We start from the raw sequence: 13,226 nt of genomic DNA, 5'->3' as shown, positions 1-13,226 counted from the left end.
TTGCTACTGCAAAACTATTTTCAAAAGATATTCTTTTTTATTGTTGAAAACGGCAGCACAGTCAATTTATTAACATTCTCTTTTTCTCATAACATAGAAAATAACAGTTTGGTTAAATCAAATGATTCCCAGAATAAAACAGGTATTAATGTCAAATGAAAACCACTGTACATGGGACTGATGACTGAGTTGGATGGTGTTTTATATCAGTAGTAAAGATGACATTTGTCCAAATTTGTGCTTCCATTTTTGACTTTCAGAGGGATTCAAAAGTAGACTTGTAACATATTTAAAATTACATAACATTGAAAAAAATAAAGCTGCATCATAGTCATTTTAACTTAGTCCTTTTAACAAATTCAACATTCAATAGTTCATGCAAAAATCGTGTACCTGGAAACTGTAAAAAAAAAAAAATAATACAGCGGGTAATGATGTATACAAATTGAGTTCCTACTTTGAAGCATTTTCCTCTTTAAACAGATAAATGGATTCAGTCAACTTAATCAAATGATGTTATTGTCTACAAGTTTATAAAATGAAATTATGCCACCAGAACGACCGAAAAAAACAAGGCAAGGCACTGTGGCTCTGAGGCAGCACTGTGTTCTATAGAAAGACTCGTTGATATGACAGTTAATCATTCACTCTTGATAACAGAGCACAGGAAGACAAATTGAACACAAGGCCCTTCTTAAACGAGCCACCAATCAAGAGTCACTGCAGTTTCAACAACCTGAGGTGAGAGATGACACTAAGAAATATAAATGTTGACAGTTTTAATTAACATATAATGAAAAAAAATGTTGTGAACTTTGCTAAATAACACAGTTCTTTTTTTTTTTCATCCCAGGCTATGGTCCCAATGTACAAAATGAAGGAAGACAAAAGTCACTTTTTGCGTCTGTTCTGTCAGATTTCTCATTGTTTTTTTCCCGTCCCTTGGGTGATATGTTGTAGCCACTCCTTCAACATTTGAAAGCTCGGTCGAGCAGCAGGATCCAGGTTCCAGCACTGTTTCATGATGTTGTACACCACTTCAGGACAGCCATCTGGACAGTCCATTTTGTATCCCTTCTCCACTCGTGGCACTACATCTTTTAATGGCTACAGAATGGAAAACAAAGAGTTGTTGGTACAAAGAGTGTTGACAACAAACGTGACATATTACAAATAACTAATGTGATCCCTGTGTTCTGTATCACACAAAGGACAATTTAAGGCAAGCAATGAGACTAGTCAAACACGTATTCAACACCAATTCTTGCAAAAAAAAATAAAGTTTTCATTCTTAAACATCTCTGGGATAGAAAAGAGTCTAGACTGTAAATGCATCTCTTAAATAACCGCCGTAATTCCTCATTCATGTTTACTATTTGACTCTTATCATAGTGACACTGATACTTACAATTCTCGGGTAAGGCACACGGCCAAAAGAGTAAATCTCCCAAAGCAAAATACCATAGCTCCAAACATCTGATTTGGTGGAAAATTTCTATTGATTAAGAGAAAAAGACAAATGTCAACATTTCTTTCAACCTCTGGTGGGTAGAGCACACTACTCAACATGGTAACAGTCCGTAACAACAGTGCACCTTCTCTCTGAGGGCTTCTGGTGATGTCCACTTCACAGGCAGCTTAGCAGTGTCCTGAGTGGAAGAGGCCTCCTTGGTCAGACCAAAGTCACTGACTTTAGCGATGTTTTCTTCTGACACAAGAACGTTTCGGGCTGCTAAGTCTCTGTGGACAAAGTTATTGGTCTCCAAGTATGCCATGGCTTCACAGACGTCTCTGTACAGGTACAAGGAATGAAAGGTCAAAACCTGAGTTACATTTCTCTTTTAACTCTCAATCTTGTGCTCAGGTATGTGTGTGTATGTGTACAAATTTCTTGATGATACAGCAAAATATAGACAATCATACTGGAATACCGCAATGTATTTATCCTGAAGGCCTAACAAACTGGTTGAATGCATTTCCAACCTCGTAAAACAAAGCTGCAAGGCTGATTTTTTAATGTTTTGAAACATGCATCTCAGCTAACTGTTGTATTCTCTTTCATGGGTAAATTGCTGCCTTTTACAGTGTGTAACTGCCACCAAATGTTTTTGCAGATGTAAATGCCAGTTCTATTTAGAAACACATTTGGCAATTTCACATGAAGTCTCACGTACCAACTGATGAGCTGAGCCTGACTAAAATAAATGAATAAATAAATAAATAAATGCAGGGGCCAAAATAACCTTATTAGCATAATGAACATTTTTAGATGTAAATGTATCCAAAAAAAAATTGGGCACAGCATCTGCTCATGTTAGCCATTGTCCTGTAGGTTTATAAGACAACTGAACTGAGAATAATATTCTGTAAATTTCCTCTGGTCTTCTGTTGCTACATTCACTCCACCACATTTTTGCATTTTTGTCACCAAAGTTTAGCGCCTCATGTGCATGCCAGTTAAGCACAACATACAAACAAATTGAGCACCCACTCATCAAAATGTTACTCCACAGCACATCAAATGGTCGAAAACTCCACAGTCTACCTTTAATACAGTGTAATTGTAGATATTGTAGACAATTGCAGTCATACTCACAGTGCAAAATTAAGGAGAGCATCTCTACCAAGTACTGTCCGTCCTCTGGAACGTAGGTAATCAACCAAACAGCCCTGGAAACAAGCAAACAAAAGCAAACATGTGACATATGTGTTACAGTATTCTGGGTAATGACAAATGATCAGACAGTCAGTCAGTCAGTCTGTCACCTACCTTGGCCATATACTCAGTAACTATATACAGACTCCCATTCTCCTCCACAATCACTCCGAGCAGCTGCACCAGGTTATCGTGCCGTAGTTGCCTGTGGGAGGAGAAGAGCATGCAGACGTGTTATTTTGTTTTTTTCCCCCAGTTTCTATTTATTCCAGTTTCTAAGAAACAGTGACAAAATATTACATTTTTCACTTACGTCATGACAGAAGCCTCTGCAATAAAGGCCTGTGCTGTAGCATCATTTTTTATGCACTTCACTGCTACTTTAGTCCCTCTATAGTCTCCCACCATGACATCTGGAATTGTTAACAAACAAAAACAATGTACTGTTAATGAGTCATCAGTGAAACTGTATTTGTGTGATCCCGAGCTGACAGAAAAATAGACACAAATGTAGCAAGAAAAACAGCAGGTTCTGTTAAGTCATTCAACGTTACTTATGCAAGAGATAATCAAAATTTAAAAAACTCATGTGTCACAGTTAGAATGTATTTGACCTGACAGTGAAATGTACTTTAGCTGAACTCTTAGCAAAATTTTCAATCTCTGTGCCTTTGAAGTTTGAAATGTTAAAGTTTACTTGACAAGGTTTAACAGAACAAAATCTGTACAGAAAAATTATACATTTGCACTGCACGTCTTGATGCTCAGTTTTACCTAACCTTGAATTTTAGCCACTTGTTAAATGATGGAAATACATGTTCATAACAAATATCTGATCTGTGCAACATGTGAGCACAGAAGTGAGTCTCTTTTATTATGCAGTATTAACTTATAAATGTGAACCTGAAGCTACTTGCCTCCAAACTCTCCTTTTCCAATAACCTGCTGTAGCTTGAGGTCCTTTCTGTTCATCGACCAGCCACCTGTTGGCCATTTAAAGAGGAAACAATATGCAGCTGAGATATAACAGGTCAATATATGCCTCTCATAAATAAAAAGATGTCTTTGCATGAATTATAAAAGACAAACAAACTGAGCCTTACTCCTGGAAAACTCATCTTGAGCAGCCACAGTCCCCTCCTCCACTTTTGGCTTGAGTAGTTTGGTGCACAGGCCATCTGCATCTTTGGTGTAGTGCTTGGTAAAAACAAAGCAGACCACAAAATTACTGAGAAGGTACAAAAGTGCAATTCTAAGAAGGTACAGCAACATTACCGACAGCAGTGAGCAATGCATCACAGTGACCAACAGAGGGCTGTATGATCAAATGAGAACAAACAGAATGGATTACTGATAAGGTTTTGCCTTAAGTAGGTCATATTAAACTTACTCTTTCTCTGGTCTATTCTGCTCTGTAGAAAATATAGTATGTTGTTGTTTAAAATAAGCATTTCAGACAGGAAAGGGAGTCATCTTGAGAGTAAAAGGCTTAGTGTATTTTGAGGTTAGAACTCTGAACCTCAGCATACTGTTCACTCTTCCTCTTTGACACTTCCTGTTCATTATTTGTTCCAGGAACTATATGTGGTCTATGAGGTAGCACAGTGAGACGGGGATACATCCTGCATACAGTAGAATCTACTGTGTAGATGAACGCTCAATATAGCACCAGAGTGAACAACAGAAACATTTCTTTATAAAATTAAAGCTTATTTTATGCCATTACCTCAACCAGCTGCATGAGGTTCTCGAAATACCCCTCTTCATCAATAGTGAGCTTGCCATTGTGGTAGATGATGCGGTAGTGCTCCACCTTGCCATCACAGCTCACACACAGGGTGTAGTCACCGGGGAAGTTGGTGCTCTCTCGCACCAAGAACAGGCCTGTTTCTGGTGGGTAAAGCAACCGCTCCGCCTGATCTCGTGTTATCTTCCCGTGGAACCATCTGGGAGTGAAAACTTGACATCACTAGTCTGTCACCAAAATTAATCTTATCACTGTGAATTAAGCATCAGTTTGGAAATATAGCACAACAAATCTAAATATGATGAGAATGTATATATTTTAGAGGCCAAATGATCGAAATCCACTTGCATTAGTATGCATCAGTCATTACAGAGCGTATTACAAACGATTATTAGTTATTTTACTGTCCTAATTTACCCAGTTACACCCCGATTTTTATATCTTGCACTTCTTTTCTCTTTTTCTGTTTTTGAGCACTTTCTGTTTTGAAATATGCTCTATGAACAAAGAAAGTCACTATTATTACAAATTAATTTTATATTTCTATTACATTTTTGTCTCATGTTTGAAAATTAGCTCATGTCAGCAGAGACAGCAGTAATCTTAATAACTAACATCCCATTTCCAAGTTGTCCTGCTTGTCAAAAATCCTGGAATCACATATTTCTCTCCATGTCACTCTAACTTTGGGCCTATCATTGTACCATCTCAGCTTTTAGTTTCAAAGAACACCGTAACTCCATATTCATAGATTTATCAAACGGCTTTGATGCAATTATTCATTCCTTACTTTTACAAAGATCATCCTCTGTCGGCATGTTGTTAATTAATCACATCAACATCCATGTGTAACAGCAGTGGCGGCCTGAATTTCTGATGGTTACTGAGGGAATACCGCAGGGGTCCAATTTGGGTCCTGTCATGTTCACATCTTGTTGATATTTTACATCAATAACATTTTAAATGATGGATGATCTCTTTCATGCATGATTGTCAAATACATCTTTATGTGTACAACACTATTTCATACTGTGTTGCCGATTTTATTCCTTTAGTCTTTGAGAAATTATAATCTCTCCTTGTTTCATACACGTCATAACGTTATTATTAAACTTAAATTGGCCTTTAATACAAATAAAACAAACATTGTTCTTGAGATCCAGATATATAGATTAGCCTACAATCATTTGCATATCCACTGTGACCAGTTTTATTATTACAAGCATCACAGAATATACAGTAAATTCATTTGCATCTCACACAGTGAGAAAGTTACATTTAGATGTCATACCGAAAACCTTTTTGAAAAGCTGAGGCAAAGGGGTTTTTTTTTTTTCTCTACAGAAACAAAAGCAGCTTTCCTCTGAGTTGTAGGAGGAGAATTGTTAAACCAGTTTTCCTTTCAGGTCTGTATTACCGGGATATAATAAATGCCGCTGTCTCCACTCTGATCCACTTTGCCATTCTACTCTCAGATTTGTCACCGGTTTACAAATATCACAACAGCATTTTATATGAGGTCAGTTGTTTTTTGTGTCTGTCCTTTTGAACAGGATTTTTCAGTGTAATTCTAAACAAGGTGTTGCTGCACAAAAGAATGTATGCTAAGCCACATTACTCTGCATGAATAAATAAATATTAGTAAATTAAGACATATGTTTATGAATATACATACTAAGTGATTATTTAGGGTCAACACTAGATAGACTTTTCTCAGGGTTGTTATGTCCTAATGGCTGCATTTTGTCATATTGTGTTTCATATTATATGTTTCTTTGTTTGTTTGTTTTTGACTGGTTGTTTTCTAGGTAGGGTTATTTTGATGAAATCATTCAAGACATCATTTTGGGAACAAGGGCTCTAGAAATAAACCTGTCATTCACACACATGCATATGCAATCATGCGGAAACCCGTCATGCGGACAAACATCGAGATTTTTGAGATTACTTCAGTCTGAGGTAGAAAGGAAACAACAGGAAACTGTGCAGAGTTCACGCAAAGCTGAGCTGGAAAGAGACACAAGTGCACTGCAATTACAACACGGTCTGACCCAACTGTGGCCGCCATTCACTTAACTACAGCATCACTGCCACGACAAATAGGCCATCTGCCTTCAGCAACCACATTGCCATGGGAAGAAGGCAAAGTCGAGTTATTTTAGCCATCGCTGCAGACATAGCAGAAAGCTGGCAGCCTTTGAGATATAGACACAGCAGATATATAAACCTAATCCTGTTTTCATTGAAAGTGAAAAATTACATCCAGCCTTGGTGCATCAGTACTAAATGAACAATAATAATCTGTATACTCACGGCATTAGACTCAGTTTGCCTCCAGACTTCACACCCTCCCTTTTCTGAACATAGTTGGCTGGAATCGTTCCTTCACGACCTGCAGAATTTTTAGCTTTGTACCAGTTTGGATCCTGAAAAAGCAAAATATCAGCAATGGCTAAAATGAATAAATATAAATATGAAAGTAGTACCATAACCACCTTCCCTGTGTTTTCATATCTACAGAAAATAAGTGTCATTATCAAATTCAAATATTGCATGAGAAATAAAAAAGAACAATAATGCAGCATATGACACATTACCTTTGTGACCACAATGATAGTCAACACATCTCCTTTGTTAAAGGGCAGGTCCTGTTCTGATGTGCCTTTGAAGTTGTACCTGGCCACACACTCTGTGCCCTGTGGCCATGGAGTCTACGGAAAAATGTGCAAATCACCAATTAGCAAACAAATTTTTAACAGATTACTCATCAGACATGTCTTGAATCATGTTGTGTATCTGGGTTTTAACATGCACAACTGGTTTTGCTCTAGAGGCCTATCTTACCTGGACCTCTGTCATGGTGAGGCGGTTCGATCCTCTCACAGGTGACGTTTTCTAGCTGCTAACATTAGAGCTGGTAAACACACACACGCATACCTACAGGAAGGACCAGAGTTGAGTCAGTAGGACGCCCCCGTTTCAGAGATATTCACTTAACCACAAGCAAATTCTCAGGAAGACAGTGAATTTGTTTTGCTGTGCAGGGTTGCAGGATAATTCATAGCAGGCAAGTCAGTTAATATCGGAACACCCTAAAGTAGCTTCAGATTAGACATTGTCAGTAAAAATGACTTGCTGATACAGAAAGCAGAAGTAACAAGTTTTCTTTCTTAAAAATCACACTTTCACAACTGAGGCTGAATGTTTCCATGACGCAGAGTAGTGCCATGTGCATAAGCAGCATGATATTCTAGGTGATTAATCTATAATATATATATATTTATAAAGTGAAGATAAACCTGATCGACTGAAGTACCTTGTATTTTATATGGAAACTGTGCATTTTGACCAAAAATGGAAACACACTGGTTTCTCCTGCTGAGGCCCAATGACTGGGCCTGTAGGAATCAAGATAGCTTTCTTCAACATTGGAATGCAAACTTGTGGTGAGATCTGACCAGGCCCAAGGGACTCATAAAGCCCAGTGTTTCTTTACGTCAATAAAGAAGCAACTGTGACAGTAACATTAGGCCTGAGTCACCAGTGGCAGTGTTTCCATGATACATACACAACAAATCAGGGTGGAGGCGTAATAGTGAAATGATGACCTATGGATTAAGTCATGCTCAATGCACCCCCCCTCCACTCCCCACCGCCCCTTTCCCAAAACCCCACTTCCTCTCTTCCTGTATCAGTTCCCATGGAAAGGTGACAGGGCTCAATGGTCAGAGCTAAGGGAAAATCCTGCCTCTGATAGTTCTGTCACTTTACATGAGGTCACATCCTCTGACATGTCCATTATTATGCAGTCGACTTCCTGTACAAGTGCCCAGATTTAGAATAGTCCAGTATTAGGGTGAAAGAAAGAACAGACTAATATCACTCTCCGAACACTTCCTTCTGAAAGCATGTTTGCTGCCATTGCAGACAGAATCTGTCATGTCTCCTTGGTCACTCATTCAAATAAATAACAAACCTCTTCACATACACCAAATGTGAGACTAAAAAGTCTCATACGTCCAAGAGAGGACTGTCAACACTTAGTATGTCCCCTCTGGAGTACTGCAGCTGTCTCTCTGTACTGAGGGACCAAACTATTTGGACATATTTCCCATGACCCATCAACCCAGCAAGAACACCCCCATTTTGTGTCTGCTCATCCAGATTATTCACCTCTTTTCTGTAAGTTACGTTTGACATTTCACAACATGTAAAAAATCATGACAGGAAAACAAGATTAAGAGTCTATAGCCATGCAAGTGGCTGTGTGAGGATGTATTTAGGCAGAGTGCACATAATGATAATGCTAACATGCTGATATTAAGTAGGTATAATGTTTACCATGTTCACCATCTTAGCCTAGCATATTAGCATGCTAATACTGGCTAATTAGCACTAACCACAGCTGTGGCTGATAAAAACATTAGTTTTGCAGGTAGGTCATTAATCAAAGTACAGATGAATATTGATGATGGCGCCAGCCCAAGGGACCACCGAAGTGACAACAGTTCATCCTGAGGGGAACATGAAAGTCTGCAATAAATGTCACAGAAATCCATCTAACAGTTGTTGAGACATTTATAAAGGTGTAGAGCTGGAGGAAAAATTAGGAGATCACCACAATCATTAGGTTTCATCTTTTGGGGACCATGAATGTCTGTACGAAATTTAATGGCAAACCATCCAATAGTTGTTTAAATTTTTCAGTCTGGAGTAAAGCAGTGGACTGATCGACAGACCGCCATTGCCGTCCTCAGAGCCATGCAGCCAACATGGCTAAAAACTCATCTAATCTTATCAAAATTTGATCCATCTCCGATTGAGTTATAACTTGAAGCAGGAAACCATGTTCATGATAATCTGAAAATAGCAAAGCTATCAGAATTAGTTAACTGCAACAGAATATGTCTGGGCAAAGTCCTTGGCGAAGTAGTGAGTGATCTCATCAAGAGAGGAATGGATCAACAGGATCAAGGCTGACACACAACAGCCCATTTTAATTCACCACTTTTTAGACAGTGAATGCACCCCGGCAGCGAGCCACCAGCAGCCGACTGAATGGGACAGAACTCAATCTGTCATGGTGTCACATTGCCATTTCCAGAGCGCTCTACATGGAACCACAGCTTGCTCTTTTCAGGAAGACGACAAAGATGTCATTGTGAGCCGCTCAAGTTTCTACTGACCCCTGCCTCATTGAGAAGTCCATCATCATCAGTCTGTCCAGCCAGCAGCTTTAAGGTCAGCAATGCTTCAATTTTGCCTATCTTGAGATCTGAATCTCTCTAAGATTTCATTCTTCGGTCAAATTAACTTGTAGCTGCTGCTCTTTATCACACTGAATTCTGCTTTAAACACAGACAAAAAATAACCTCATATAAACACAAAATTAACACAACACACAGCGAGTGCAAGCAGTGAATTAGTACATTCGATTTAGAGACGTCTGCAGCAGGAGAAGCAATGCATGACACAAACTACTGAAAGCAACAGGAAACCAGCAAACTGCACCTGAATGGAGTCAGGAATGAGCACAAACTCTTAGGCCAAATAAGTTGAGGTATAACATCATCCTAACATGGCTAATATAACTATTGCAGTACATTTTTGCATATTATTGGCATCCATTACAATCCCATTGTTCAAACCAAACCGGTTGATCAACATTTGACTCTTGTCTTATGCAAGTCAGTCGTAGCCTGAACTGTACAAATCAGTGTAGCCTGACTGCACAAAGCAAGACAGGACAGGAATGTTGAAATATCTTCTTTGGCCTTGTCTAAATCTGCCACTCCCTCGTCTATCTGCAGACAAAATCTGAGGTGAACATAGATCAAGCAAGGTGTTACAAAAGCTACTATAATACAGTGAAATGAGGAGGGTTGGAGGTCCTGTGGGCAAATTTGCAGTCACTGAAAACACCATCATGCACTAGTCTTTCGAATGTTACTTTAAAAAAGACAACCTAATCTCCAAAGAGATATCCTGTGCTGACAATGTCACAGTGAGCATCATGTTTGTGTTATTAAAGCTCTGCGCTCCTGTATCCCTCCTCTATGTGCAGCAGGGGGGCCGAGGTAATCTCATCCTGACCCTCCAGCCTCAGGATGCTCTGCGGCTGCTTTGATGATGCAGCCGTGTTATCATCACTATTACAGCAGCAGGGTGGAGAGAGAAGGACACGATGTCCATATCCACTGTTCTTTCATCTGACAGGTACACAAATGGACACACTGGTGTCAGTAGTGAGAAATGTACAGAAAGAAAAAGAGTGCATACCAATAGTTCACCCAGCTGAGCCTGTAAGCCTGCAGATGTTCTTGAGGAACCTCAGAAGAGGAAATCACCTCTGCCTCCGGGAGAACAGCTGGACTCTGGTGCAGCGGCACTGCTCACTGAAACAACTGTCTGTAGGGATCTAAGAGAGGAAGTAAGAATCCAGTGGTAGCCCTGCAGTACAAGCCATCATTGTATCATTTAATTGACTGACAGTGTTGCCTGTGAGGCTCTGCAATATAGGCATGAAAGGAGATTGCAGGGTATATGCCTAAAATAGCATCCTGTTTATTATAAATAAACACTGAATGTGACACTGTCAAACAAGGGGCTTCAGAGTAACAGCAAGAGAAAAGTCAATGATTGTTAGTCAGGGAAAACCCCACTTAATTTGGCATCAGAGTCAACTTTGCATTTTACTGCCATCCAAAGTTCAAAGAACGAAACAAAGGTCTTGAAACTTATGACATGTAAGGCAATAGATGATTTCACCAGCTTCACATGTCAATAAAAAACTGTTGCAGAGCAAAGCTTCCAATGCCTGAGCAGTGGACAGACACTTCCTTGCTACGGTGCTATGCACACCATGCAGTGCAATGCTGCTTTGCTGATGCAGCCATGTATGACACATTACAGGGTAGCAGCTATGCTTGGTTGTGGTTTCTTGAGTTCTCTTCATCTTGTTTCACCAGCTCAATCAGTCGATACAGTCACACTCTAAAAAGAAGAAACCTTGGTGGGAAAAAGCTCTGTAGCTGTACCAGCACCAGACCGACTGCAGCGTTTCTCAGAAAGTTGCTGACCTTTGAGGGAAGTCTAGTTTTGGGGCATCACCCAAAACAGACCCAAGAGGTCCTCAGTTCCTCTCTCTCACAAATACTGTTTTGCTTTCTGTATGGCACTGACTTTTAGTGCATTGGTGGCTTTTTTTATTTTTTTTGATTAGTTGTTTCCTGAGAGTGACAGACTAAAAGAGGAAAGAAGCAATATCAAACTGAGGCATTAACCCACTGCGAGTTACACCTTTCTTTTAGTGCAGCCAACTTGTAAAAGCCAGTGACAGATTCAAATAACTGTTAAACATAGGCCACCACGTGCTGCCAGAGCAGCTTCAATGCACCTTGGCACTGATTCTACAAGTCTTTGAACTCTTCTGGAGGGATGAACACCAGTCTTCCAAAAGATATTCCCTCATTTGGTGTTTTGATGATGATGGTGGAGAGCGCTGTCTAACAAGTCGGTCCAAAATATCTTGTAGGTGTTCAATTAGGTTGAGATCTAGTGACTGTGAAGGCCATAGCATATGATTCACATAATTTTCATACTCATCAAACTATTCAGTGACCCCTTGTGCCCTTTGGATGGGGGCATTATCATCCTGGAAGAGACCACTCCCATCAGGATAGAAATGTTTCATCACAGGAAGGTGATCACTCAGAACAACTTTGTATTGATGTGCAGTGACCCTTCCCTGTAAGGGGACAAGCAGACCCAAACCATGCCAGCAAAATGCCCCCCCAATAGTATAACAGAGCCATCAGATCCCCTTACTGTAGGGGTCAAGCATTCAGACCTGTAACAGTTCCTTTAATTTGTCACCTGTCTGTACATGATATCCATCTTGAGTAAGCAGATCATGATCATACCTTCATCTACCATGTTGTGACAGAGCGGTGAGGAGAGCTGCTTGATGCAGCTGCTGCAGGAGTCAGAGGAAGTGGCAGAAGCTTGAGGGAGGAGGATGTTAATAAGGCCACGTCTATATGAAATCTTTGTTTTGTTGTAAAGCACTTCAAGGTGCACTAACTGCAGCCTCCAAAATCCCCAGTGTACTTTCTGATTAACTGAATTAATCGGAACATACCTGTCAGACTGCACATTTATATATATAAAGCACACGTTGATCGGCCTACAGGTTACATTTTAAGTACATAACAACCACAACAACTACTCGCACTAAACATCTTACCTGTTTGCAGGGAATTTAAAGCAATAACAGGTGATTCAGCTACTGCCCGACGTCCGTTTTCATCTGAGCGACGGCAGACAAAGTCCCATTCACGAAACAAATTAGCGACAGTTGATGTCGAAGCGGAAAACACATCAAGTCCGGATGAGGAAGTGAAATTTGTTTCAGGTGATCTGAAACTTCAACAGTCCAAAAGTACCTCAATAAAAACCAGTGTAAACTGATATCTGTGCGTCTCCTGTCAACATTTACAAAGTAGCCTTATATAATGAGAAATAAAGTTTTCTACAAACTTATCAATGGAGTTTCGACGGTTCTTCTCTGGAAAAAGTAAAATGTAGCAAACTAACGCGATAATAAAACAGGTTAAAAACTACAGCGATGGTTTGTGAACGACTCAGATCACTTTGAGGATACTTCAGGCTGCCCCACTCCTTCCCCGTCTGAAACATTCAAGTTTTTGCCCCACCTTGATTTTGTACTGCACATGCGCGTTAATGATAAACTCGTATAACACTAAAAATAGGCTGCATCACTGGATCCACTTCGGTGAAGTTAGTGAAGGAATTTGATCATCA

The 13,226-nt window shown here is 39.7% G+C and overlaps 1 protein-coding gene across 2 annotated transcripts; it reads right to left on the bottom strand.

Moving 5' to 3' along the window:
* Positions 1–15: 15 nt before the first annotated feature.
* LOC137183220 (tyrosine-protein kinase CSK-like) lies at positions 16–13,106 on the bottom strand. Of its 2 annotated transcripts, XM_067590111.1 has the most exons (14): positions 12,649–13,106; positions 10,683–10,821; positions 7,248–7,340; positions 7,001–7,114; positions 6,717–6,829; positions 4,383–4,602; positions 3,760–3,853; positions 3,574–3,639; positions 2,970–3,069; positions 2,771–2,861; positions 2,597–2,670; positions 1,596–1,791; positions 1,409–1,495; positions 16–1,107 (listed from the first exon to the last, which is right to left on the bottom strand). In XM_067590111.1, the coding sequence occupies exons 3-14, from the start codon at positions 7,260–7,262 to the stop codon at positions 922–924; spliced, it is 1,356 nt and encodes a 451-aa protein (XP_067446212.1). In that variant the 5' UTR covers positions 7,263–7,340; positions 10,683–10,821; positions 12,649–13,106; the 3' UTR covers positions 16–921. The 2 variants fall into 2 exon arrangements, with proteins under 2 accessions (XP_067446212.1, XP_067446213.1); XM_067590112.1 differs by lacking the exon at positions 10,683–10,821.
* Positions 13,107–13,226: the final 120 nt, after the last annotated feature.

This window comes from Thunnus thynnus, chromosome 5 (genome assembly GCF_963924715.1).
Source record: "Thunnus thynnus chromosome 5, fThuThy2.1, whole genome shotgun sequence".
Lineage (NCBI taxonomy): Eukaryota > Metazoa > Chordata > Actinopteri > Scombriformes > Scombridae > Thunnus > Thunnus thynnus.
This window is presented reverse-complemented; position numbering and strand designations above follow the sequence as displayed.

What these genes read in the sequence shown, in the direction of transcription:
- LOC137183220 (XM_067590111.1), bottom strand. An exon ending in GGCAAACTGAGTCTAATGCC is followed by an intron (nt 4,603 to 6,716) that starts GTGAGTATACAG and finishes TTTCACTCCCAG; the next exon opens with ATGGTTCCACGGGAAGATAA. An exon ending in TGGAAAAGGAGAGTTTGGAG is followed by an intron (nt 3,070 to 3,573) that starts GCAAGTAGCTTC and finishes TAACAATTCCAG; the next exon opens with ATGTCATGGTGGGAGACTAT.